The sequence below is a fragment of the Colletotrichum higginsianum genome, chromosome 8 (assembly GCF_001672515.1).
Source record: "Colletotrichum higginsianum IMI 349063 chromosome 8, whole genome shotgun sequence".
NCBI classification, from domain to species: Eukaryota; Fungi; Ascomycota; class Sordariomycetes; order Glomerellales; family Glomerellaceae; genus Colletotrichum; species Colletotrichum higginsianum.
The window spans coordinates 3751906-3775490 of NC_030960.1; the positions used below are offsets into that span (position 1 = coordinate 3751906).

A 23585-nucleotide genomic window follows, 5' to 3' on the forward strand; every position below is an offset into this window, starting at 1 on the left:
GATATCCTCTCTTGATGGAGACTTGAGGCGGGACGATTTTTGTTGCAGGAGGGAACACCGACGGCTTTTATGGGCTTTTTGGGCTTGGGAATGCCGCGCCGTGGATGCTGATCTGGGGGTTGGTTTGCCGAAAGGTTCCGACTCCCTAGACACACCGGCGGAGGCGGCGGGACGAGTTTGGAGGTCTAGATGCCACCCGAATCAACTGATGAACCCCCCAAATTCACGACCATGACATTGAACCTTGTGACTGTACTGCCTCTGTTCGAGATACGTCGAAGAATCAAGAATCAGGCTCATTCAGACTCACCAGGGGCGGCCCCCAACATCACAATCTCAAGAGTGAAAGTAAACAGTGAATAATTGAAGATTGGTGCGCGCGCCCTTCCTCAGCGCATGTGGCAGCACCGTAGTATGACTTGTCCAAGATGCCGTGTCCGCCCCCCCTGCTTGATCCCTTTTGTTCGTTTGTCAACGCCTTGCAAATGCCAGTTTCCTTTACAACAGTACAAGTGGTAGTAGTGGTAGTAGCCCCGGTGGCCTTCACCCTCTCAATCCCTAAACCCCCCTTTACAGATCCCAGAGGCAAAACTCCCGCTTTGGCGGCAACTCAGGCATCAGCCCCTCGAACTTGCCCGTCTGCGCAAACGCCTGCCACTGTTGCCTCGACCCGTCGTCGTACGCCTCGTCCGGCAGCTCCGTGTCTTTGTAGTAGTTGGGCGGGCCGTCGGGGAACCAGATCCTCGTCCACGCGCCATTGAACGCCCGCACCCCGGGCAGGTTGTTCTGGTACGTGACGGGCTTTCCCTTCCAGTTGGACAGCCGCCCGTCCATGCCCTTGGCACTGTAGCTCGACACGGGCGGGTGCTGCCTCGAGCTCCCCGGCGGGTACGGTCCGCTCCCAGGCGCCCCCGGCGCTTGTTGGGCGGCCGGCGCGGCGGGCTGTGTGCCGAACGGGTTCGCTGCTGCTGCTCCTCCCCCTCCCCCGCCCAGGCCGCCCGCAGGCTGGCCAAAGGGCGAGGCGCTATTCTGGCCGAACGGGTTGGGTTTCTGACCGAGCTGGGCCGGCTGGCCAAAAGCACCGGTTGGTTGCGCAGGCTGTGTTGGCTGAGCCACCATCGACACGGATCCGAATGCGCTGGGCTGGGCGTCTGGCTTCGCGCCGAAGGGACTGTTCGCCGCCGGTTGAGTCTGAGCTGGTTGGCCGAACGGGCTGGCCGACGCTGTCTGAGACGGCTGCCCGAAAGCACTAGGTGCCGCCGTCTGCGACGGCTGTCCAAACGGACTTGCGCTCGATTGCGCGGGGCCGCCAAACGGACTGGCACTCTGCGCCGGGTTTTGTGCTGTTTGTCCAAACGGGCTGGGGCTTGCCGTGTTCTGCGACGGCTGACCAAAGGGACTGGCTGTGTTACCACCGGCGGCGGCGCTTGCAAAGGGGCTGGCTCCGCTTGCCGCGCCGCCAAAGGGATTCGGCTTCTGCCCCAGCGAGCTTGCTTGGCCAAAAGCGCTGCCGGTACTACCAGGCTGCGATGGCTGGCCGAACGCGCTGCCGGTGGTACCGCCGCCGGGTTGCGCAGACTGTCCAAAGGCAGGCGCTCCAAAAGGGCTCGGCTTCTGGCCCAAGGATGACGCTTGACCGAAAGCCGATGTGCCACCCCCGAGCGCGCTGGGTTGTCCGAACGCAGACGTGGGCTGGGACGGTTGCCCAAAAGCCGGAGCCGAGCTCTGGCTCGGGGCACCGAATGCCGAGGAAGGTTGTGATGGCTGGCCAAAGGCCGATCCACTGGATTGCGACGGCTGCGAAGGCTGACCAAAGGCAGGCGAGCCGAAGGGGTTCGGGCGCTGTCCCAGTGCAGCCGGCTGACCGAACGCGCTTCCCGACGCCGCTGCGGTGTTGGAGGCGCCACCAAACGGCGAAGAGGCTGGCTGGTTACTGCCGAATGGGTTTGACGTCGCGGCGGAGGATGAGTTGGACGAGAAGGGGTTCTGCTGGCCGAGTGAATTGGTCGTCCTCCTTCCGACTGCAAACACCCCTGTCGTGCCACCCGGTTGTGTACCTTGCTTGCAGATATCTATCCTGTTGGGGTGCTTCTGGTCGGCCGAGACGATGAACTGGATGGCGCCGTCGAGGTTATCGACGGCTGTCTTCATCTGCTGCTGTGCTTGCTGGTATATCTCCTGCGCTTGGCTGAGCTGCGGGGTCGTTAGCCGGGTGTCGTAGAGAGGGAGGGATCCCGCGTAGATGTCTTACCGCTTGCTGGGGATTTCCCGCAGCCGTGGCCATGAGGTGAAGAAGCCTCATCTCTTCGAAGCTCTGCTCACGCATGGGGCCTCCAAAGAGCTGTTCCGGCGCATCCCTACCCGGTCCGTAGGCTGACAAGATCCATTGCGGCGCCTCCGACGTCAGGTCCTTCTCAATGGCCTCTCTCGATAGCTGATATGGCAGCGCTGCATGGAACTGTCAGTATTTCAGGTCGTCCCGCTCTGATGGGCGGCTCAAATGATGCACGAACCATCGCTGCCGCCACGGTTGAATCCCCCTCCTCCTCCTCCTCCCGAAGTCTGGCCAAAGGCGGCATAGCGGTTGTTCGATTGTGATCTCGGGTGCTCGAACCGGCAGTTTTCTATGGTTTCACCTGTCAACTTGGTTCTATCAGAAGCTTCGCCGTTCCCCCGCGGCGAGAAGCGGAAGAATGCGCATCGTGCTAGACGTACGTCCATACCTGCAGTTCCCCTGTTCGTAGAACTTGCAGACCACCATCTTGAGAGCCGTGGGCGAGAGTTGTGTGGTTTCGGTGTCGGCGTGGCAGCGTTTATGTCATTTCGGAGGGGTTCGCAAGCTCGGATCTAGATCGGCGGGTCGGAAGGCTACAAAGAAGAAGCTCTTGATTGTCACGAAGGCGCGAGGAATCGGGCGTCGAAGGAAGAAATCGACAGCCTTTCGCAGCCTTGCTGGCGCTGGGCGCTAGCGCGCTCTAGCGGTCCAATGAGGGATGAGGATGGCTACTACAGTGTGTAGGCAGTGTGGGATATTCCAGCACTGTATCTGTCGTCCTCAGTCACTCACTCACACAGTCACTTACACATTCACTTAAACCCTGGTGCTCCCTATCAAGTGAGTAACTACTTGTCTTCTCCCAATTGGAGGAAACTCAAACTGTTTTTTTTTTTCGTCTGCTGCTTATCCACGGTTTTGAAGCACATTCAAAAAGACGATTGTACCGTGGGCGTCTGTGTTTACAACCACTTGCAACCCGCTTGTAAGATCGTTCATCTGTGAGTGCGCCATAGGCCATAACGATATAATTGGGAAAAGAGTTTTATTTTCCTAGTTCTTCAAATAACAGCAATGGTCGAGTTCATCTGTTTAAAGTTGACTCACTCTTCTAATCGACCAGTGACAAAGACGAGGGTCATCATCATTAACTCGTTGTGAGAGAGGCTAGATCTAAACACGGAGATCAATAAAAAGGTCTCATCGTAAGGTTTAATATTCTCCCTTCGGCTCAGTGCTGGAATGACACGAGACACATTTGTGGTGCTTGGTTACATTCCCAAGAGATTCGGACAAACATATCAAATAGCTAGGATGTTTTTTGTTTACCTGTCAAGCAGGGTTGAACTGTCCAAGTGTTTTAAAGGATATCATTCCATTCGAGAAATGCTTGACATCACACCTAACTGCAACCCGTTCTTAGCTTTGTGATCATAACTCGTTGTCACCTAACTTCCTCCCAGATCCATCTCGTTGGACCACACCAGCTCTCGTCTCCGAGACGTAAACAGATTCATATGTACAGAAAACACGGCACTTGTTTGGCCTTCACTATATACAGCTAACACCCTTTTCAAAGAAAGCTCCCTCACCCCCCGATTCATCCAATGACACCAGCAACCATGGGCTTCAGCTGCTCCTCGACGTACGCCGGGTTCCGCCAGGCGGACCAGTCGACGTTGAGCAGGCCCCACGACTCGTCAAAGTTCTGCGTCCCCTGGCGGGTGTAGTAGCTGCCGACCAGCACCCAGATGAAGAAGCTCGCGCGCGCCTCGGGCAGGTACTCGGCCAGGCACGTCGAGTAGACGCCCTGGTACGTGGCGTCGTTCATGTTGAACCCGAACTCGGTCAGCGCGACGGGGAACACGTCGGCCGTCGCCGGGTCCGTCGCGTTCATCGCCTGGAAGCCCCGGTTGTACAGGTTGTACCGCAGGCTCGCGCAGCTGCCGATGCTGCCCTCGTAGTTGTGGATCTCGAGCACGAGCTTGTCGGCGTACCCGTCAAAGTCGGCCCGCGAGAAGGTCGCGTTGCCCGGCGTCAGCGCCGTGCCGCGGAACACGGGCGCCACCGTCGTGTCGTAGTTGAGGCCCGAGAGGTAGATGAGCACGTCCGGGTTCGCGCCGTTGACGGCGTCGGTGCCCTGCTGGATGTACTTGTACCAGTCCTGCCAGTGGTACGAGGCGGCGACGAGCTCCGGGTTGTCGGTGGCCTGACGGAGCTCGTTACGGAGGGACATGGCGACGAGCGCCGGCCACGACTTGCCCTGGAGACGGAATGTCAGTTACTTGCACAGGGGGGATTAAACTGCGGGAAGGGTAGTCGAAGGGTCGTCGAAGGGTCGTCGTCGGTCAGGCAAAAGATAAAAGACTTACATGCTCGGCCATGTAGGCCAGGCCGCGCACCCAGTTGGCGGCGTCGAACTCGCGGTCCCCCCACCAGGTGTTGCCGTCGTTGCCGGAGCAGCACCACTTGCCCTTGGACATGTGGTTGTCGAGCAGGATGTAGATCTCCTGGCGCGCGCACTCGGCGGCGATGGCGTCGTAGACCTGCAGCCGGGTCGTGGCCTCGGTGAAGGACGGGTTCCGCTCGAGCACGCTCGCGAGAACGGCGGTGCCGTTGGCCTCGCCGAGCCCCTCGACGAAGGCGGTGCGGAGGTCGACGTCCTCGCCGCCGTTGGCGTAGATCTGGTCCACGAGCTCGATGGCGAAGGTCAGCCGGATGGCGTTCATGCCGAGGCTCTTGATCTTGCTGACGACCTCCTCGACCGAGTTGTACTGCAGGCCCTCGGGCACCATGACCTCGCCGTGGCCGGGCCAGTTGGTGCCGGCGAAGTTGACATTATTGCCCGAGGCGTCCTGCTGCCAGCGGCCGTTGGTCGTGAAGGGCCCGTTGGGCCAGCTCGTCTGTCGGGCCTGGGGAACGGCGGCGGCGGCGCAGAGGGGCGCGACGGTGCCGGCGACGGCCAGCAGGGAGGCGAGGAGCTTCATCGTTGCTGGTGAGGGTGTGTAAGTGAGAGAGAGAGAGAGAGAGGGAGGGAGGGAGTTGGGGTCGAAAGGGCTTTCATGGCTGAGTAGACGAGTTCTCTTGGGCTCTTATATCACTCCCACCCGGAGAGCGTCCCTCAGTCTGCTCCTCGCCCGACCTCCTCCCCTCGCGGACCGAGAGCGGGACACGCAGGGCGACGCCAGGGACCAGTCTCTGACATCACGAACATTGGCGGCAGCAGCAACAGCAGCGGGACCTCGGGACCAGACCATATTCGACAAGCGCCCATGCTAGGCCGAGTGTTCATGACTAGTCGGCTACCATGTTCGTCGCCTGCAGCGGGGCATCTCTCGGGTTCATCGGCGTCTCTCTCCACGCTCTCGAGAAGACACGGGGCGAGACGAAGCTCGGGGGCTGCTTTCGCCCGAGAAGACGAGAGCACAGCCGAGGGACCGCTGGATGCCGACGGGTCAGGCAAAGGGGGCCAAGACTTTTGAAGTGGAAGAACGAGGGGGACGTGAGAGAGAGAGGTGCCCAAGCGGGTAAATCAGGTGATGACGGGCCAGGAACAGAATCAAGGTTGCTCCGCGTAGCAGTCCAGGAACATGCTCGATGTTGGGCTGCTCGTCCCGCCCCCGCATTGCTTGTCGAATCTGCCGACGGGACCACCCTCCTCTCTCCCCAGCTCCTTCTCTCTCCCCACACATACTAGTACGCCCTCTCCTCTCCTGAGTCCTGCTCCATCACGAGGTGTGAGTGAATGAGTGTGTGTGTATGTCTGTCGTCGAGGTTGCCATGGGAGTGGAGCAGTGTCCCCTCGGCTCCGTGATCCCCGCAGGAACCGGACGAACGAGAGCGACGGACCCCAGGCCTTGTCGGTGTGTGGTTCCATGTACTATGACGCGCCCTTTTTCCCCAAACAAGACGTCAAGAGACAAAAACAAACCGGGTCCAGGACTTGTGAAGGAAAAGAAACGGACAGCAAGCGGTGGGGGGGGAGACGCGCCGTTCCTGACAGGGAAACGCCCACTGCCGATCAAGAGCCGACGGCCATGGATGCCGAGGAGAGCCAGGCTCGAAGGGGAAGTTGGGGAAGACAGAAAGGGGACGGGGGGGGGAGCAGAAGCAATACTACGATGTGAATGGTGCGCAAGTTCGGACGGACAATATTGGAGGGGAGGGGAGAGGCATGAGGACGAATAGTCTTTCTTGGGTTCCACCATCTCTCCTCACTTTCTAGTGCCGTTCGGCTCACTTGCACCTTATTCTTATTTTTATCATTTCTTTCAACCTAAGCTTAACAGACATGCCTGCTTACATGTGAAAATCATGGCTTCTGCCGATGTTCAATGACGATATGTCATCGATGCCCCCCCCTTCGCAAGGAGAGAGCAAGATAGCATCACCAGCTCTCGGCATCGAGATCAAGTCAAGAACAGTCTCACCAACCTAAAGACAACTAAACCCCTTAATCACGCCCTCGCCCGGAACTCCAGCATCGGCCCGTCCTTCATGCTCGTAAACGTGTCAAACAGCTGCATCTCCCCGACCCTCTCCCTGCCCTCGCCCCTCCCCGGCCGCCCCTCGGCCGGGTCCTCGACGCCGACGGCCTTGCGCAGGTCGTACAGGAACAGCGTCCGGGCCAGCGCCGTCGACATCTCGGCGTACGCCAGCCCCTTGCCGATGCAACCCCGCGCGCCGATCGAGAAGGGGCAGAAGGCGCTCTGCGCCCGCGCCACGTCCTCCTCCGTCGTCGCCCGGCCCCCGAACGCCGGGTTCGCCTCGCCGACGATCCACCGCTCCGGCGCGTACGCGTACGCCGACGGGTAGTACGCCTCGTTGTGGTGGATCGTGTAGTGCGGCGTGCCGACGACGGTGCCCTCGGGCACGCGCGCGCCGTCGATGGTCGCGCCGCCGGCGAGCACCTCGCGCGGGAGGAGGCCGCCCACCGAGGGGGACAGGCGCATGGCCTCGTCGATGCAGGCGCGGAGGTAGTTGCACGTGTTGAGCGCCGCGCCCTGGCGGATGTCCTCGACGTTGGCGAACTTGCCGCGCACCTCGGCCGTCACTCGCTCGAGGGCCGCCGCGTTACGGACGAGGTAGAAGAGCGTCGCGGCCATGGCCGTCGAAGTCGTGTCGGAACCGGCGATGATGCTATTATGGGGGGGAAGATTTCTTCTGTCAGCGTTGCTGCGCGCGCGTGTAACCAACGCTTCACTCCCGTCTTTCTACCGTCCCCCATCTCGACTACTACTGCTACTGCTACTACTGGGCAGTGAGTGTACTTACAGCAGATTCGACTCGCCCCAGAGCTCCGGCACCGAGAAGCCCTGCCCCGTCTCCGGGTCGCGCGCCTTGAGGAGGTAGTAAAAGAAGTCGCGTCGGTCAGTGTCCTCGCCCATCTTGGTGCGTTCCGTCAGCTGCCCCTTGCTGTAGGCCATGTACCGCGCGCGGCCGGCCGCGATGGTCGGGAACAGCAGCCTGTCGAGCTTGAGCTTGTCGACGATGGGCATCGTGCCGCACTGTTTGTTTTCCCCGCCCGTCAGTCCGCGTTGCTGTCACATCACAGGTTGATATTTTAGGGGGGGGGGGCCGGGGGGGACCACTTACGAGAAGATGTCTCTTGGTCGCCGCGGCAATCAAGTCCAGCGCGAACCGGTTATCGGGCGCCTCCAGCATGTGGAACGCCTTGCCGAACGACAGGTCCCCGAGGATGTCCATGGCCAGGTAGTTGCACCAGTCGGCCATGTTCTTGGGCGTCGACCAGCCCTTGGTCTCGTCCGAGGCGCCCCGGCCGACCTCGGTCGTGAAGGCGCGCACGTTGCCCAGGATGTAGCGCTCCATCTCCTTCATGGCGCTGTCGGAGAAGCCGTGGGCGAGCACGCGGCGCTTGCGCGCGTGGATCTCCTTGTCGCGCGCGTTGTGCGTGTTGGGCGCCGGGTGGACGAAGGCGTCGTAGAACTCGGCCTTGCGCACGTTGGTGCGGAAGCCGTAGATGTCCTTGAGCGACGTCGCCGAGTTGAACGAGAGCGAGTTGGGGCCGAAGCGGACGACGTTGCCTGTGCGTGTGTGTGTGTGTTAGTGAGGAAGTGGGCGTTTGCTTCACGACGCGACGAGGAGAACAGGAGGAATGAGATGCGGACGGGTCAAGTGTGAGATGGAGACGAGACAGGACGACTACGCACCGTACTGATTGTGAAGCTTGTAAAAGTCCAGGTGGCGGTCGCCATTCCACGCGTGGTAGAGCTGGTAGCCATCCGTGATCTTGGCGATCAAGGGGCCCGGGTACTTGGCCAACGGGTGGAAGAAGAGGCGGTAGACGACGATGCCGGTGACCTGTGGAGGGTTTCCGTGCTGTCAGCCGGATGCAACTCTCGCTTGTTTTGCCATATCCCGAGATCTTTGAGAGAGTGAAGCCCATAGAGAGAGGGGGACTTACGTATACGACGCCTGCTACGGCGGCGAAACCCAGCCAGAGCCAGAGATGACTCGTCTCGGGCGCCATGATCGTTTGTTCTCAGGGAGGAAAGGGGAGGGGGGGGGGGGGGTTTCGAATGAACGGATGCCGAGTGTGTTTTTCCTCTTCTTTCAGCTTGTGAGAGAGACAGGGAAAAAAGACAAATCCAACAATGGGAGGTCTCTTCTCAGGGTTCGATTGGGGTTCGACTTGTAAGAAACACAGAAAACCACCGGACCCTTTTCTTCTTCTTTTGGGCTACTACACAACAAATCCAGAAGAAAAAGGAGAGACAGAAACCCTCCGTCCCGTCCGTCCCGGCGGACACCTCTCGCTCTTATTGTCTCGTCCTGCACCCGGGGAGGGAGCAAAAGACGAAAAAGCTTAGCCCCTTCCAACACGCGCCCGCCGCCCCCAAAAAGCCTCCAGCTCGGCTTTCCACGGTCCAAGATGGAACCCAAAGATGGAACCCGAGATGGAGTGGGCGGGCGGGTGGACGGACGGGCAGAGACAGGTATCGTTTGGGGTATGTCCCCCACTACCACCACCTACGCTGTACGCTGTACTTCTCCTCCAGCGTTCCAACAACAGAAGCTGCCCTTTCATCTCATGGCGCGCGGCGGGCAATCTCCTGGGACCTTTCCTGTTCGGGGGTCCATCCTGGGACCGGGCCCGGCGTTCGCGGCTAGCCGCGGGGGGGGGGGATGGGGGTCTTCTTTTGTACACATTACGATGTACAAGACACCACACTCTGTATCAAGCTGATACTGTTGTGTGTAGGTCTCTGTCGATGGCCTACCCCAGCTTTTTCACCCGCAGCTAACCACCCTACCCCAAGATCAGATCCCCATCCGAGCCCAGAAATCCCACATAAAATCCCCGCACCCGTTTCGTAACTCGAGACATGTGAACCAACGAGAGGCGACGTGATGACACGAACCCCCCGTCATGCTGCAGGCCTATTACTAAATAGTCCCCTCCAGCCCTCCTCCCCAGGCCCCCCAGGGTTATCTCTGTCGTCTCTTTGCTGCTGCAAAGTTTCCCCCCCCTCTTTCCTGTCCTTGAAGAGTTGGAGAAGGACAAGACGACTTGTTGTCAGCGGCGAGCTTCGGGTACCGGCGACAAGTGGAGTTCCCCAGAGCGGAGAGCGGTAGGGAATTCCGCCCCAGGTCCGCCCTCGATTCTCGTTTGGCGCCGGCCCGAGATGTCCTTGAGCCGTTTTTCTGTTGCCGTGCATCCGTGAGAACCGTGGCTATTCTCGCGAGAATGCCCCCCCATACCTATGCACGTTACAGATACCCTGTACACCACTCGTGCATTGTACAGAAGTAACTCTGCCGCCTGCGGAGGACAGCTACTTACTTACCTAACCTCGGGCAAATAAATGGATTGCGTAGCTCATTTAACACAGGGAAGTTGATGTGCTGCATAGGTAAGCTGATCGAGATCCAGATGTCGTGGATCGGTCTATCGGCTTGGAGGCTTCGGATCTGAAGACAATCAATCTTCAGGGCCGGCTCGGCGACGATGCTCGCATGAGGAAGGTCGTCCAAGAGACGGACGGAACTCCGCAATGTCTTATCGAGCCTCGCCCTCCGTATGGACCGTCAATTGTGTGTACCTAGCCCTAGTACTGACGGCTTCGTCAGCAACATCATCCACGCCATGACAAGCCGAGGATCTTCATCACCTCCCCTTCTCCCGTCTTCAATAGTTACATCCATCCCAAGCGTTAACCGGTCATGTACACTCAATGTATTAGTATATGTCTCACTGCCTCATAAATAAACACCCGACATTACACCTCCATCGCCCTTCGTGGCACGTATACTCCCCTCCATAACCCCAAACCAACCCCCAAGCCCCATGCCACATAATACCCCATAACTCATATTCCATAACTCAGTGATTGTAGTATCTCGGCTCGTTGAAAACGTGGTACCGGTGGTCGCGCACGCCTTGGCCCCGGAACATGCCCGGGAACCGCCAGCCCTGCGGCACCTCCTCCTCCGCCACGCGTTTGTTGCGCGTCTCGTCGTCCACCGCCTCGATGCGCTGCACCTCCTCCTTGGTCTGCGGGATCACAAACTTGGCCACTTGCAGCTCCGTATCCGTGATGGTGCTGCGGCTGACGCGCGCGTACCCCGTGCGCTTGAGACCCTTGTACAGGATGTACTCGCACCACCGGTCCCAGTCGCTCGGGTCCACGTCGTGCATCCCCGACGTGCTGCTGACATACGTGTTGTAGTTGCCCTCCAGAGGCTTCGTCACGAGGTACGACAGCAGCACCGACGGGTTCTTGGACTCGCCCATGAGCTTCGAGAGGTACTCCGTCTGCAGCCGCCGGTCCTCGGGGTCCTCCTCCTGGCCCGAGTGGAACACGAATACGTCCACTTCCTGCCCGTACACGTCCAGGGTCGCGGCGATGGCTGGCGCCAGCTCGCCGACGGGGCTCGGCAGGAGGTGGTGCGTCGACTTGAGGATCGGGAACTTGGAAAGCAGCGCCGAACCCCACGTGTGCTTGTTCGGGCCTGGGCCGTAGTCGACGTACATGCCGAGGTCCTCGGCGAGGAACTGCGTCGTGTCGCGGTTGCCCATGATGATGCGCTGAAGGTCCGACTCGAGGAGACCGACCACGTCCAGCTCCAACTCCTTGATGAGATCGCGCATGCGGTACTCGGATGACCACATGTCGTTGTCCAGCGAGAAGTGGATCGTCCAGATGCCGGCCGTCATGATGCGGTCTTCCGCGTGGTAAGGCTTGTAGTCGTTCGTGGGGAATCGCATGAAAGCGGCGGCAAGGAAGACGATGTTGACGAAGGCGGCCGCGACAGTGTGATACTTCTTGTGCTGCGACGGAGACGAACGACGCGTCTCGCGGCGGCGGACTTGCGACGAGGTCAAGTCAAAGACGCCGGCGCCGATCAGGAGGAAAGTCGTGATCATTACCCAGTCAGTGTGCTCGCGCACAAGGGGGCCACCGGGGACGAAGGCGTAGGCGACAACCCAGACGTGGAACAGGACCATGACGTTGTAGATGAAGAACCCGAGACCAAACGTCGTTCCTGGGCTTCTCTTGGCCGCGTTGGAGAGAAACGGAACGGACAGACCCATGAGGTAGACCGCAGTCGTCAGCGCGCCGTAGTAGCCGAACCAGTGGTGGTAAGATGTCAAGACGGCGGCACCAACACAGCCGATGCCGTAGGCAGTCCACGAGCTCATAAGGGCAGGACGATACAAGCCCATCAGGAGACCAGCAGTCATGGCGACGGCAGTCATCCAGCCGTACGTGTTGGAAGTAGGTCCCCGGATCGGGTAGCCGTCCCAGACCCAGAGAATCATGGTGCTCGTATCGGAGAGCAGGGAATGCATGCCGAAGAACAGACCACCGACACCAAAGGCGGCGAGAAGAGACGAGCCGCGCTTCTGAGAGTCCTCGGGGTAGTCGCCGGCAGTCAGGGGCGCCCTCCTAGTAAAGCGCAGGGCGGCGACAACGGCGATGGCGAAGCCTGTCGCATTCCAGCCCCCGTTGGCGGCGTGCATGACGGGCCACAGGGGGTTGTTGGTCCACCAGATAAACTTGGCCGTGGACGAGGCAATAAGACCGATGGTCCACGCCAGAATCTTGGACTCGAGGCGGCTCTGGTGCGCTCTCTCGGACCACAGCGTGGCAGTCCAGGCGAGGCAGGACGTGGCGACGGCGAAGCCCACAGTGAAGAGACGGTAGGCAGGGTCGGTTACTTGGTATGCCAACAGACCGACCAGCGAGACGAGGTGAACGGCCCGCTGGTTGCTGACGACAAGGGACCGGATTCCGCGGATTCCCAGGACGGCGGGCAGAATGGTGGACATGACGAAGGCCTCGTAGCCCGAAATGCCCATGTGCCACAGCGGGAAGTACCACACGCAAACGCCGAGACCGGTCAGCATGGTCCAGAAGATGAAACCGTGGTAGACATCGGCGGCGGTGTCAAGGGCCCCCGCCCACGTGAAGGGACCGGTCAAAACCCCGGCCGTGGCCTTTTCCTTCCTGCAATCGATCGAGTCAGCTTCGTGCGCCTGGTGAACCTTCGATATCGGGGCAGGGGAGACTTACTCCTTCTCCAAAACGGCAGACGGAACTGAGGACCGGTTTTCACTGTGTCGAGACTTAGACTATGCGCCCCCAATGGATTGTGCATTTTTATTGTGGCCTGATGTACAAGTATGTACTTGACTCTATTTCGGAAGCCATTGGACGTACCCCTTGCTAGCTCCCCGGACATCCTTGATGACCACTTCGAAAGTGCTGAAGTCGAGGGCCGTGACGGCGTCAAAGGCGACATCGAAGAGGATGAGGGCCCATTCGAAGAAGGCGTAGATGGTGTAGGCTATGCGGCGTCAGTTCTCTGAGGTTTCCAAGGTTCGCGACGCGCGTCTCTGCCAAGCAAACATACCTCCGGCGACGCGGTGAACCTTATGTTGGATGAAGAAGTAGATCAAGGGCACCAGAGTTCCGAAGAAGGACGAGGCAATCCATTTGCGGTACTTGATCGCCTGGGGGTTCGGCGGGCTCAGCAGAACGCAGCCAATGGTCCAGGGCAGAGATGCGACAATGTAGGAGATCATGAAGATGTCGTGCCAGTCGTGGTCGTCGGTCGAGGTGACGTAGGTGAACCCGCCGCACATGACGGTGCGCAGGATGCCCATTGCGAAGGTGAACTTGGGCAGCGTCTGGCCGGGTCTCCTCGTCAGGAGATACCACAAGCCGACGAGAGCGAAGCGCGGGCCTGAGGTGATGGCGATGAAGAACATGTAGAATGAGCGCTCGGGGTATCGGTCGCCAATGGTCGCCGAGACGGAGGGAAACCACTCTTCGGGATATCCATACCACTCATTCTGGACAATCTTGTGGTAGTGCAGCGAAACACCGACGATGAATGCGCTGATGAATGCACCTATTGTGGGAGTGACATGTCAGCTTGCGGGAGCTCTTTCGTGCTTGACACCGTACGAGTAGATAGAGCAATCGGGAGCGGAGGGGAGACTGCTGCTGCTGCTGCTGCTGCTGCTGCTGCCCCTCCGTGTCACGCGCAACGTCGCGATAGCTTCAGGTTTCTCGCCGACTTACTGTAAGCTACGGTGGTGTGCAACCAGCTGACCCATTGGCCATTGAAGGTCAACGCGACGCCGCTGTCCTTGCCCTTGTACTTGGACGACATGGTGAACCTCTTGGGGGAAGCTTCTTATCCTTCTCTTCGTCTTCTTCTTGCTTTTATTCCGTCTTCTCAACTCACGCAGCAGTGGAAAAAACAAAGAGAAAAGAAGCTCATCCGGCGGATCCGGCGAGCAACCAAGTGCAGTTGACAAGAGGGAAGAGTGGATGGAGGGGGGGGGAGAGGGAGAGAAGAGCAGAAATAGGGCGAGCAATTGTGCAGGGAATCGGCACAAAACAACAATTTGGCAAGCCCAGGCAGAGCAGAGCAGACCGCACACCAGGAATCGTCCGTACGCCTTGCCTCGGCGGCCCGAGGGAGGGGGGAAGGGATGCAACACTGCGCGCGCAGTGCGGGCGGCGCGGCGGGCGCGGACTGAACGGGATCGGTGATCGAAAAGCGAATCGCGTGGTTGGGCTGTCCAGGTTCCGGTTCTTTTTTGCGACAGTGCGGCGCCCCCCCGCTGGACCGTGGAGCTCGTGTTGATGATGACTTTGCCCTGGTTACGGCGACAAGGAAGATGACTGAATAGAGGGCCTGGTCGGTGGATGTGGATGTGGATGTGGATGTGGGTGTGGATGATAAGGTTTTGACAGAGCGAGAAAAAAGAGCCACCGGAGCTTCTTTTGGCACAGCTCGAAGCAGCAGGCCTGGGCAGTCCGCCTTTGGTTTAGCGTTGGCAAGGGACAGGGGGAGCTTGGCGCAAGGCTGAAGAAGCCAGCCACACATGCCAGGGAACCACTCAGAGCCCACTCTCGGTAAGCACAAGCCACACCTAAGCTTTATCTCCACTTTATTTTGACCCGGCTTTTTCAGCCTTGCCGACTTTTTTTTCTTTCCCTGTCCAATATTCTTCAGTACGGACGGACACAGTCCTGGGTATCTACACTGCGTAACTGTGACCGGGCGACTCGACTGCACTCGAACACAGCACAACCTCCAGTCTCGCACTCCAACCCGCAATCATGTCCGTCGCCGAGAAGGCCCGCTTCTACTTGGAGCGCTCCGTTCCCCAATTGCGCGAATGGGAGGAGAAGGAGATCTTCACAAAGGTACGAGACAGAGACAGACACTGACGCAACCCCCTTCTCCTCCTCCTCCTCCTCCTCCTCAACCATGTGCAGTACACACACACAACATTGGTAACGCAATATCTAACTCCCCCAGGATGAGATCCGCACCATCGTCCAGAAGCGCAGCGACTTCGAGCACCGCATCCTCGCCCCCCGCTCCAAACCCGACGACTTCAGCGCCTACGCCAAGTGGGAGCACTCCCTCGAGACCCTCCGCGCCAAGCGCTGCAAGCGCATGAAGATCGGCCACGTCGTCTCCCAGCACACGAGCCAGGCGCGCGTCCTCGCCATCTACGAGCGCGCCGTCAGCAGGCACCCCGGGCGCAAGGACCTTTGGCTCGAGTACCTCGCCTACACGGCCGATGTCAAGGCCACGAAGCGCTGGCGCCGCACCATGGCCGCCGCCCTGCGCATGATGCCCACCGACGCCGACCTCTGGGTCTTTGCCGGCCGCCGCTCCGCCTCCAACGGCGACATGGGCGGCGCGCGGGGCTACTTCATGCGCGGCTGCCGCTTCTGCACGACCGAGGGCACCCTGTGGATCGAGTACGCCCGCTGCGAGATGGAGTGGCTGGCCAAGATGGAGGCCAAGAAGGGCGGCGCGGGCAAGAAGAAGGCCGAGCAGGAGAACCCGCTCGCCGGCGAGAAGATGGACGACGACGACGAGATCAAGTTCCACGACCAGGACGACGACGACGACGAGCAAGACGAGGACGACGCGCTGAGGCTGCCGGTGCCGGCCAAGGACAAGGCGGCGCTGAACGAGGAGGACAGCAAGGCGCTCAAGAACAACCCGGCCCTCGACGGCGCCATACCGACGGCCATCTTCGACATCTCGCGGAAGCAGCCCTTCTTCAGCCCGGAGACCGCCGAGCGCTTCTTTGACATGTTCGCCGCCTTCGCCAGCAAGGTCTCGTCCGCAGCCAAGATCGTCGCGCACGTCGTCGACGCGATGCGCGAGCAGGACGCCGCCCACCCGGCGGCGTGGAACTGCCACATCCGCCTGCCCCTTGTCGGCGTCAGCCTGGACACGCCGCAGTTCCCGCTTGGCCTGCGCGAGGTGCTGTCGCGCCTGGGCCGCGGCCTGGACGAGACGTCGGACGCGGAGGCTTTGCGGAGCAAGTCTCTGGTGTGGATCGAGCTGATCCTGCTCGTCAAGGACCTCGACGAGGGCATCAGGGCCGTGCTGGAGCATACGAAGGACAAGTTGCAGTCATAGTTGCTGCTGCTGCTTACGGTTGGGTATTGTACAAAAAGGGGGTGGAGGGGGTATGGTACAGGTGGTGGTGGTATATGGAGAAACGAGAAAGGGGGATACATAAAAGTGTTTTCGGTTTTCTTGTGTGTTTTTTTTTTTACAACAACGGCGCAAACAACATGACGGGAATTAGAAGCGGCGCCCGGCGGGATGTATCCGGTGTCCCGAATCCTTGATACCACTTGCAGAGTCAGCCTAATCGAACTGGTCAGAACGAAAAACAGAACAAGAAGCAGAAGAAACCAAGAAAGAAAAGCCTGCCGCCTCACGCCGCCGAGTAGTTGGGAAACTTCTTGGACTCCTCGACGGTCCTGTCCCACTCGCCGTCCTCGTCTCGCTCCCGAGCCATGCGGATGACCTCGTCCCACTCCTCGCGCGTGACCTTGGTGACGCTTAGCCGAGCCTGCTTCAGCAGCTCCATGTCCCGCAGCGGGCCGGTAGTACCACGCGACTCCTTGAGCAGGCTCAACGGCACGATGCGCGGGAACTTGTGCTCGATCTTGACGTGGACGAGGCTCCAACGGCTGCCGTCGTGAGGGGCGGCGGCGTCGTAGTACGGATTGTCGTTGATGCAGGCGTTCCCTAGACTATGTTAGAAGAGGCGTGAGGGGAAGGGGGGGGGGGGGGGGGGGGGTAAGAGAAAACAAGCCGAAATAGGGGGAAAGAAAAGAACAAGAACAAAACACACAATCTGGGGAGTGTTCCTTGACGATGCTCATGATGCCCACTACGCCGGGCTCCTTGCAGTTGGAGTGGTAGAAGAAGGCCTTGTCGCCCCTGCGCATCCCCCTGAGGTTATTCCGCGCAACATAGTTGCGAATGCCTAGTCGCCGTCAATACCGATTCTTCCACAGCGCGCACACGTGCGAGCATCAGTCACCTTCCCACCCCTCGGGCGTCTTCTTGGCCGCTAGATCGTCGATGGAGAACTTGATCTCATAACCGTCCTCGACGCGCACGTCCGGCTCCGACTTCATCAGCCAGTACCGCGGGCCCGGCGGGTCCCTGGGCTCGGCGTCCGGGTTGACGTCCGGAACCGGAGCGTCACGCAGCGCGGCGAGCTCGTCCTTGGTCTTCTTGGGCGGCGCCTCCTTTTTTCCTGCAGCCGGCTTCTAGATGAAAGGCCTGTAAGTATTTGGTTTGTCTGTAGACTCATACACACATACACACACAAGAATACACCAGCCACATGTGCGATAACGGTTGAGGGTCCTGCAATTTCAATCAGCGTACCTTGGCCTTCTTGGCGGGCTTGGGGTTGGGCTCGTCGTCGGCGAGTTCGGGCTTGGGCTCCTCGGCTTTCCTCTTGCGATCGCCGGCCACCTTTGGCGAGGCTGTCGAGTTCGCACTCTTCTTGTTCTTCACCGCTGCCCCCGAGGTCTTGGTCTTTTGGGGCGCTGGCTTCCTCTCGTCCGAAGCCGTCGTCGTTGTCGTCGTCGTGCTCAGGCGCGTCGACGACCGCAGACTACGGGTGACGGCGGGCATTGTGAGCGGGAATGTGCCGTGGACTGGGCGCGTGTAAGATGCAATGCTTCTGTAGGTGAGAAGGTAGCTCGCTCGCAAAACCATTAAAGTTTCTGGTCCCGCTTGCCTGGTCTGTGAAGCTTGCGACTCCGACTAGGCGACTCACTCATCACAGAAGCGAGATGGTGATGGGAGCACAGTGTTGAGTTTGCACTGTGTTAGTTCACACAGTCCGCGCCGAATGACGTAATCAGCATCGCAGTTCGGGAAAAAAGTCAAGCCATAAGTACCCTGGAAACCTAAACTTACTTGAATCACGTAATCAAGCAAGTGCCCTGGAAAGAGAAAAAAAAGGCCTGCAATGTTCTAAACTCTGCTGCCTGCATTGGAACATCGCGGGTTACGTAATTAACCCCCCGCGCAAGTTCCCTAGAAAGCAAAACTGATCAGTTCTACACTCTGCTTCTGTCCCTGTGTCTTGTGTGTGTTTCCTGTCACTCGGCTCCAGCACTGTTACTACGACGAACAGAACCATTTCCTTTGCCATAAGTCAGAGCTCATTGGATTACACTACAATTCACGGAATAGCTATGACAAAAGTGTCGTATCCTCTCCAAGGCTCCTGAGTCCGAAACTGACCATTACGTCTCAAGGACGGATCGATTATCGCAGGCTTGAGTCGTTGATCCTGATCTCACACAACAGGCCAAGCGAATGATGTTTCTTACGCACCTTTGGGTAGAGAGCAGCCATCATGCTCGCCAACCTTCCATTGCACACTCCACTTACACGCGCCCTTGGATGACAAAGGGAGCATCCAGGCCCACCACGGTGGATCATCTCAGGCCTCGAAACCCCTCCAACACCATCAACCAACTTCCCATCGATCCCATCCCGTACCCATAACCCACCCTCCCTCACATGTCACACGCCATCTCACAATGCAGAGAGCCCTCCGAGCCTCGGATTCCGCCCTCGCCGCCATCGGCAACACGCCCCTCGTGCGCCTCCGCCGCCTGGTGCCCCCCAACCACGCCGAGGTCTACCTGAAGCTCGAGTACACCAACCCGACCGGCTCCCACAAGGACCGCATGGCGGCCGCCATCATCGAGCAGGCCGAGCTCAGGGGCGCCCTGAAACCCGGCGCGAAGGTCGTCGAGGCCACCGGCGGCAGCACGGGCTCGTCGCTGGCCTTCGTCTGCGCCGTCCGGGGCTACCGCTTCCAGCCCGCCTCCTCGGACGCCTTCGCCCCCGAGAAGCTCAGGACCATGGCCGCCTTCGGCGCCTCCGTCGACGTCATCCGGAGCCCCTCGGGACGCATCACAGCCGACCTGATCCCTGCCATGATCCGCCGCGCCCGCTCCGTCGCCGACGAGGACGGCGCCTACGCGACGGACCAGTTCAACAACGCCGACGCCCTGGTCGGCTACGAAGGCCTGGGCCGCGAGATCCTCGCGCAGCTCCCTGAAGGCGTCGACGCCTTCTGCGCCGCCGTCGGCACGGCCGGCCTGGCCATGGGCGTCTCGAGGGTCCTCAAGGCCGCGCGGCACGACACCCGCGTCGTCGTGCTGGAGCCGGCCTCGACGCCCGTCGTCACCGAGGGCCGCGCCGGTGCGCACGGCGTCGAGGGCATCGGCATCGGGTTTCTGCCACCGCTCTTGGACCGGGCGCTGTACGACGAGGCGAGGGCGGTAGAGGAGGATGAGGCACGCGCCATGTGTCGGCGGCTGGCCAGGGAGGAGGGCATATTTGCCGGGGTCTCGACCGGGTTGAACGCCGTTGCGGCGATTCGGCTGGCCCGAGAGCTGGGGCCCGGGAAGAGAGTCGTGACGATTGCGTGTGATTCTGGTCTGAAGTACCTGAATAGTGACTTGTTTCATGGTCCCCAGTAGCCACCTCGTAGATGGTACTCTGCTTGAGTTGAAGCGGTTGCCAGCATGACAGCACCGAGGCCGAGTCCCTCCCGAGGGCCAACGCTCTGCAGGGAAGCAAGGGACTATCCAAGTTTGTCAATTCTGCCAGACTACCAATCTTACAGAGTAAAGCGGAGGAAAGGTTAGCTGTGCTCGTGGAAGCAGTCGCTCATTGCTTCAACGAGTCACGACCAACACTTCTTTCAACGGCCGACTTCAACACAACAACGGACTCCCTATGTAAAGACTGACAGGTCCATCACCTCATCTGCACATCTACCCAACTGGTCCCAACTCAGCCGAAAGCTCTACTCCCACTGCTTCAGAAACCCCTCAATCTCACGAAACTCCCGCCTCAAAATCTCAGCGTGCCTCTCGCTCCGCGGCACGAACCGCACCTCGTACTCCTTCGGCCCATGCAGGAACCCCTCCTCGTACGCGTCGTACTCTGTGTTCACTTTGACCGGCGCCCCATCCGGCCCGACCGCCGGCTCGATGCGGAATGCCCAGATGATCTGCGCGACCATACGCCACAGCGACCTCTCGGCCAGGTGCAGCCCGACGCAGATACGCCGCCCGGCGCCGTACGAGTAGTGGTCGCGCTCGTCGTACCGCGGCGACGCCGCCAGCTCCGGCGCGAGCTTATCGGCCACGGGGAGGAAGCGCTCCGGATTGTACGTGTACGGGTCCGGCGACGAGTCCGCGTTGTGATTGAGGGCGTACGCCGGGATAAGGATGGTGCTCCCGGCCGGGATGAGCATGCCTTCGTACCACCGGTCCGTCTTGGCGGCGTGGGGGACTCCGGTTGGTACACTTTGAAAAAGAAGGTGTCAATGGTCAGCTGTTGTCGAAGCTCTTATGTGTGTGTGTGTGCGTGTGTGTGTGTGTGTAGGCATAGTCAACTCACACGGGCCTCATCCTCAACCCCTCCTTGACGATGCAGTTGATGAACGGCAAGTCCTTGAAGTCGGACCACTTGGGCACCCTCTCGGCTCCGCACACGCGGTCGAGCTCGACCCGCGCCCGCTCCTGGAACTGCGGGTTCTTGGCGAGGAACAGGATGTTGGTCAGCGTCGTCATCGCCGTCGTGTCCGAGGCGCCCATGTGGACCGCCCCGAGGAAGTTGTTCAGCTCCGTATACGTCAGCGGCACGTCGCACGCGAGGTCCCCGTCGAGCATGCTGTCAAGCATCGACACCCGCTTGTCGCCCCCGTCGCGGCGCTTCCTGACGCGCTCGTGGGCCTCGTTCCAGACCTTCGTGATGGTCTGGTAGGATTCCTTGCCTCGGCGTCGGGACTCTGTCCAGCTGTTTGGAATGAGCTTCAGTATCGGGAACTGCTCTACCGGAAGGTAGGTCCCTGGTGCAACTGCTCTCGATATCTGGTCGCAAAGTCAGCCTCGGGCTGAAGTCGCCGCAAACAAACCATGATCTCGATTGTCCTTACTGCGTCCGCGGAGATGTAGACAGCCTGAATGAGGTTTAGCAGTCTATTGAAAAGACCTTGCAGGTCTGATAGATGGACGACGCACATATGCCCAGAAGCTTGCCCAATCCACCGCTCGGTGGCCGAATAGGGCGATACTAGCAATCGAGGCAGTTGTCCGCTTCACACTCGTCGTGAATTGCTCAGGCCGTTCCAGAAGGTCGTGCAGCAGTGTGGCGACTCTGTATTGCATGAGTAAATGATGCTCAATAGTACTCCTTGGTCTTTGTCTGTGACGGGAGGGGCGGGGGGGTTCTCTTGAACGTACTCGGCTTCTTGTACAGTCTTGAGTGTCGTGTCGAGATTGTTTGGCGAGAAGTGCTGTGCAACAATCTTCCGCTCCGCCTTCCACTTGGGCCCTTCGTGCATCGCGGCTATGTTTTCATTCTGCGTTGTGAGCTGAAACTGTTCATCGGGCGGTCTGTCGTTGTAATAGGCGCCTTTCGACACCAGGAGCTCATAGATGGCCTTTCTGTCGTTCAAGACCACCATCGTGCTCTGCCCGATCTTGAGCGAGAAGACCGAACCGTATTGCTCGCTCCATTCTTTGACTCTGGAGCTAATCAGCAGAGCGTCGCGACGAGGCACTATGGACAACCACAATGCTTACTTGGCAAAGAAGCCTTCGGAAGGGATGAGGTGAGCGTTCCCGAGCACGGGGACCGTGGGAGGGCCTGGCGGGAGATGCTTCTCTCTTCGGCCGAAAGTAAGGACTTTGTAAACCAAAAAAATGGCTGGGACAACCCAGGCGAGTGAGGAATAGCCGGCCACAAAGGGCAATCCAGTCACTGCTACTGCCATTTTCTCTGACCGACCTCAGTGATCGTGTTTAGGAAATCATGAAAACCATCTCGCTTTCCCCCCCCCCCCCCCCCCTCCCAGCATCACGCCCCCTCTGCCTTTTATACTTCTCCAGTTTACCCCGCTGGATCTTGATAGATTGCCGTCCGCCCTCAGTGCACATGACATTAAGGCTTCAGGCGGCCCAGAATGCTCGGCGTGCATATTTTCATGCCTGTGAATCGTCTGGCTGTGTCTCTCTGCCCAATCTTCCATGTGCGGGGTCTGTAATGAGCCCTTGCAACTACATCCTCCCAGCTGCCACCATGGCCGTGCTCAAACTCCTTTGGGAGGAGGCGGCATCATGGGTTGTTCATTACTGAGCGATGCTGACTGCATCGGAAGCCTTGCCAATATCTACACAGAGGCATGTTTGATTTGTGATGATCCTAGGCTGGGCTAGCTGGAAGCAGGCTAATACTCTTCCTTGCATGGAATCCGATGTTGGTGCTAGATACAACAAGGAACTAGAGCTCTAGATTGGGTCATTTGCATATGCTGTCTCTCTTCAGTGTGCCCACATGCTGCAGGAAGCCGGTGTGCTAGACTGTCATGGCATATGCATGCCGTAACAGAACGGTCGCACACCCCAGGCAGATCGCAGCCAAATTAGGCTCTCGCTCAACCGTAAATCCATCACGAGCGTCCTTTCTAGGCTTCATAAGCTCTGCAGAGGGATAGGTAGTGTTCAGTTGCTTCACAGGTTTCCCAGTCGGTACACCCTCCAAACAACCCGGCCGCCACTACAACGCTGCATAAGCAGACAGAGACCACCAAATTCCTTCTCAGCCAATAACAACAAACCAACCAAGTGATATTTCATAGCGTTCGATAGTGGAAGCCACAGGCTGCAGCTATGATTAGGAAGGCGAATGGGTATGCCCTGTAACTGCAGCCTGCTTCCCAGCCTCATCCACTAGCATCTGATTGCATTGAAATCACCCAGGTGACAAGTGACAACGAACAATGCAACATGCTCCAGGTTTGCCCAATGGGAACTCAGCAGCCCTTCTCATTTAAAGATAGGGGCATTTGAGCGGCATCATATTGCAGTAGACTGGCCGGCACATACCTCCCCGTCGATTCTTCTCCGCCCGCTTGCATTCTTGTCGTTTGTCCAAGTCATTGATGTGCTTTCAGTATCAAAACAAGACCATGGTTATTGAACACGATCAGTTGTGAGGGGTTTTACTAATGATGGAATAGAAGGAGGCCATGCTTTGATTAAGAAAAGTCCTCTGAAATATGCAGTTTACAGCGTGAACTGCAGTGTAAAGTCCGTAATGCATTTATTTCTTAGCCTCACAAAGACATTTTATATTCTTCTTTTCTTTTGCACCACATGCTGGTCGATGACACTTGTACTGCATTCGTTCGAACCAACTAAGCAGCGGGAGGATGTTGCGATTGTTCTGACCCTCTCCGTCTTGCGCATACCAATAACCATTGCAACCTAGCGTTTCTAGCTTTCTGGGCTTCAAAATGAAGCTCTAGAAAAGACTTGATATATCGACTCACTTGAAAGGCGGGTGGGTTTCCATTTACCTAGATAGGAAGCGTCGATTGTCTAGTAGGCAGTGCTAGGCAGGCTACTTTGTGCCCAGCTACGGTAAGACAATGACCTCGAGTTGAGCTGGAGCA

At 58.9% G+C, this 23585-nt stretch overlaps 8 protein-coding genes across 8 annotated transcripts; 2 read left to right on the forward strand and 6 right to left on the reverse strand.

The window, feature by feature from the left end:
• Window positions 1-570: 570 nt before the first annotated feature.
• CH63R_12095 (CCCH zinc finger domain protein) lies at window positions 571-2761 on the reverse strand (the record flags this gene model as incomplete). Its single annotated transcript, XM_018307069.1, has 4 exons — window positions 571-2193; window positions 2252-2448; window positions 2514-2624; window positions 2716-2761. The coding sequence occupies 4 exons, from the start codon at window positions 2759-2761 to the stop codon at window positions 571-573; spliced, it is 1977 nt and encodes a 658-aa protein (XP_018153910.1).
• A 1114-nt stretch (window positions 2762-3875) lies between these two features.
• Window positions 3876-5262, reverse strand: CH63R_12096 (Beta-1,6-galactanase; the record flags this gene model as incomplete). Its single annotated transcript, XM_018307070.1, has 2 exons — window positions 3876-4538; window positions 4648-5262. The coding sequence occupies 2 exons, from the start codon at window positions 5260-5262 to the stop codon at window positions 3876-3878; spliced, it is 1278 nt and encodes a 425-aa protein (XP_018153911.1).
• Window positions 5263-6732: 1470 nt separating this feature from the next.
• On the reverse strand, window positions 6733-8765 carry CH63R_12097 (Cytochrome P450; the record flags this gene model as incomplete). The annotated part of the gene is made up of 5 exons (XM_018307071.1): window positions 6733-7414; window positions 7550-7782; window positions 7871-8319; window positions 8446-8596; window positions 8700-8765. 5 exons carry the CDS (start codon window positions 8763-8765, stop codon window positions 6733-6735), a joined length of 1581 nt encoding a protein of 526 aa, XP_018153912.1.
• A 4170-nt stretch (window positions 8766-12935) lies between these two features.
• On the reverse strand, window positions 12936-13918 carry CH63R_12098 (Frag1/DRAM/Sfk1 family protein; the record flags this gene model as incomplete). The annotated part of the gene is made up of 3 exons (XM_018307072.1): window positions 12936-13087; window positions 13154-13654; window positions 13828-13918. 3 exons carry the CDS (start codon window positions 13916-13918, stop codon window positions 12936-12938), a joined length of 744 nt encoding a protein of 247 aa, XP_018153913.1.
• A 959-nt stretch (window positions 13919-14877) lies between these two features.
• On the forward strand, window positions 14878-16204 carry CH63R_12099 (U3 small nucleolar RNA-associated protein 6; the record flags this gene model as incomplete). Its single annotated transcript, XM_018307073.1, has 2 exons — window positions 14878-14964; window positions 15080-16204. 2 exons carry the CDS (start codon window positions 14878-14880, stop codon window positions 16202-16204), a joined length of 1212 nt encoding a protein of 403 aa, XP_018153914.1.
• A 304-nt stretch (window positions 16205-16508) lies between these two features.
• CH63R_12100 (At dna binding protein) lies at window positions 16509-17220 on the reverse strand (the record flags this gene model as incomplete). The annotated part of the gene is made up of 3 exons (XM_018307074.1): window positions 16509-16825; window positions 16932-17066; window positions 17124-17220. 3 exons carry the CDS (start codon window positions 17218-17220, stop codon window positions 16509-16511), a joined length of 549 nt encoding a protein of 182 aa, XP_018153915.1.
• A 1428-nt stretch (window positions 17221-18648) lies between these two features.
• CH63R_12101 (Cysteine synthase a) lies at window positions 18649-19599 on the forward strand (the record flags this gene model as incomplete). Its single annotated transcript, XM_018307075.1, has 1 exon — window positions 18649-19599. The coding sequence occupies one exon, from the start codon at window positions 18649-18651 to the stop codon at window positions 19597-19599; it is 951 nt and encodes a 316-aa protein (XP_018153916.1).
• A 329-nt stretch (window positions 19600-19928) lies between these two features.
• On the reverse strand, window positions 19929-21905 carry CH63R_12102 (Cytochrome P450 2D18; the record flags this gene model as incomplete). Its single annotated transcript, XM_018307076.1, has 6 exons — window positions 19929-20433; window positions 20528-21000; window positions 21045-21089; window positions 21151-21286; window positions 21373-21657; window positions 21715-21905. 6 exons carry the CDS (start codon window positions 21903-21905, stop codon window positions 19929-19931), a joined length of 1635 nt encoding a protein of 544 aa, XP_018153917.1.
• Between the last annotated feature and the right edge of the window lie 1680 nt (window positions 21906-23585).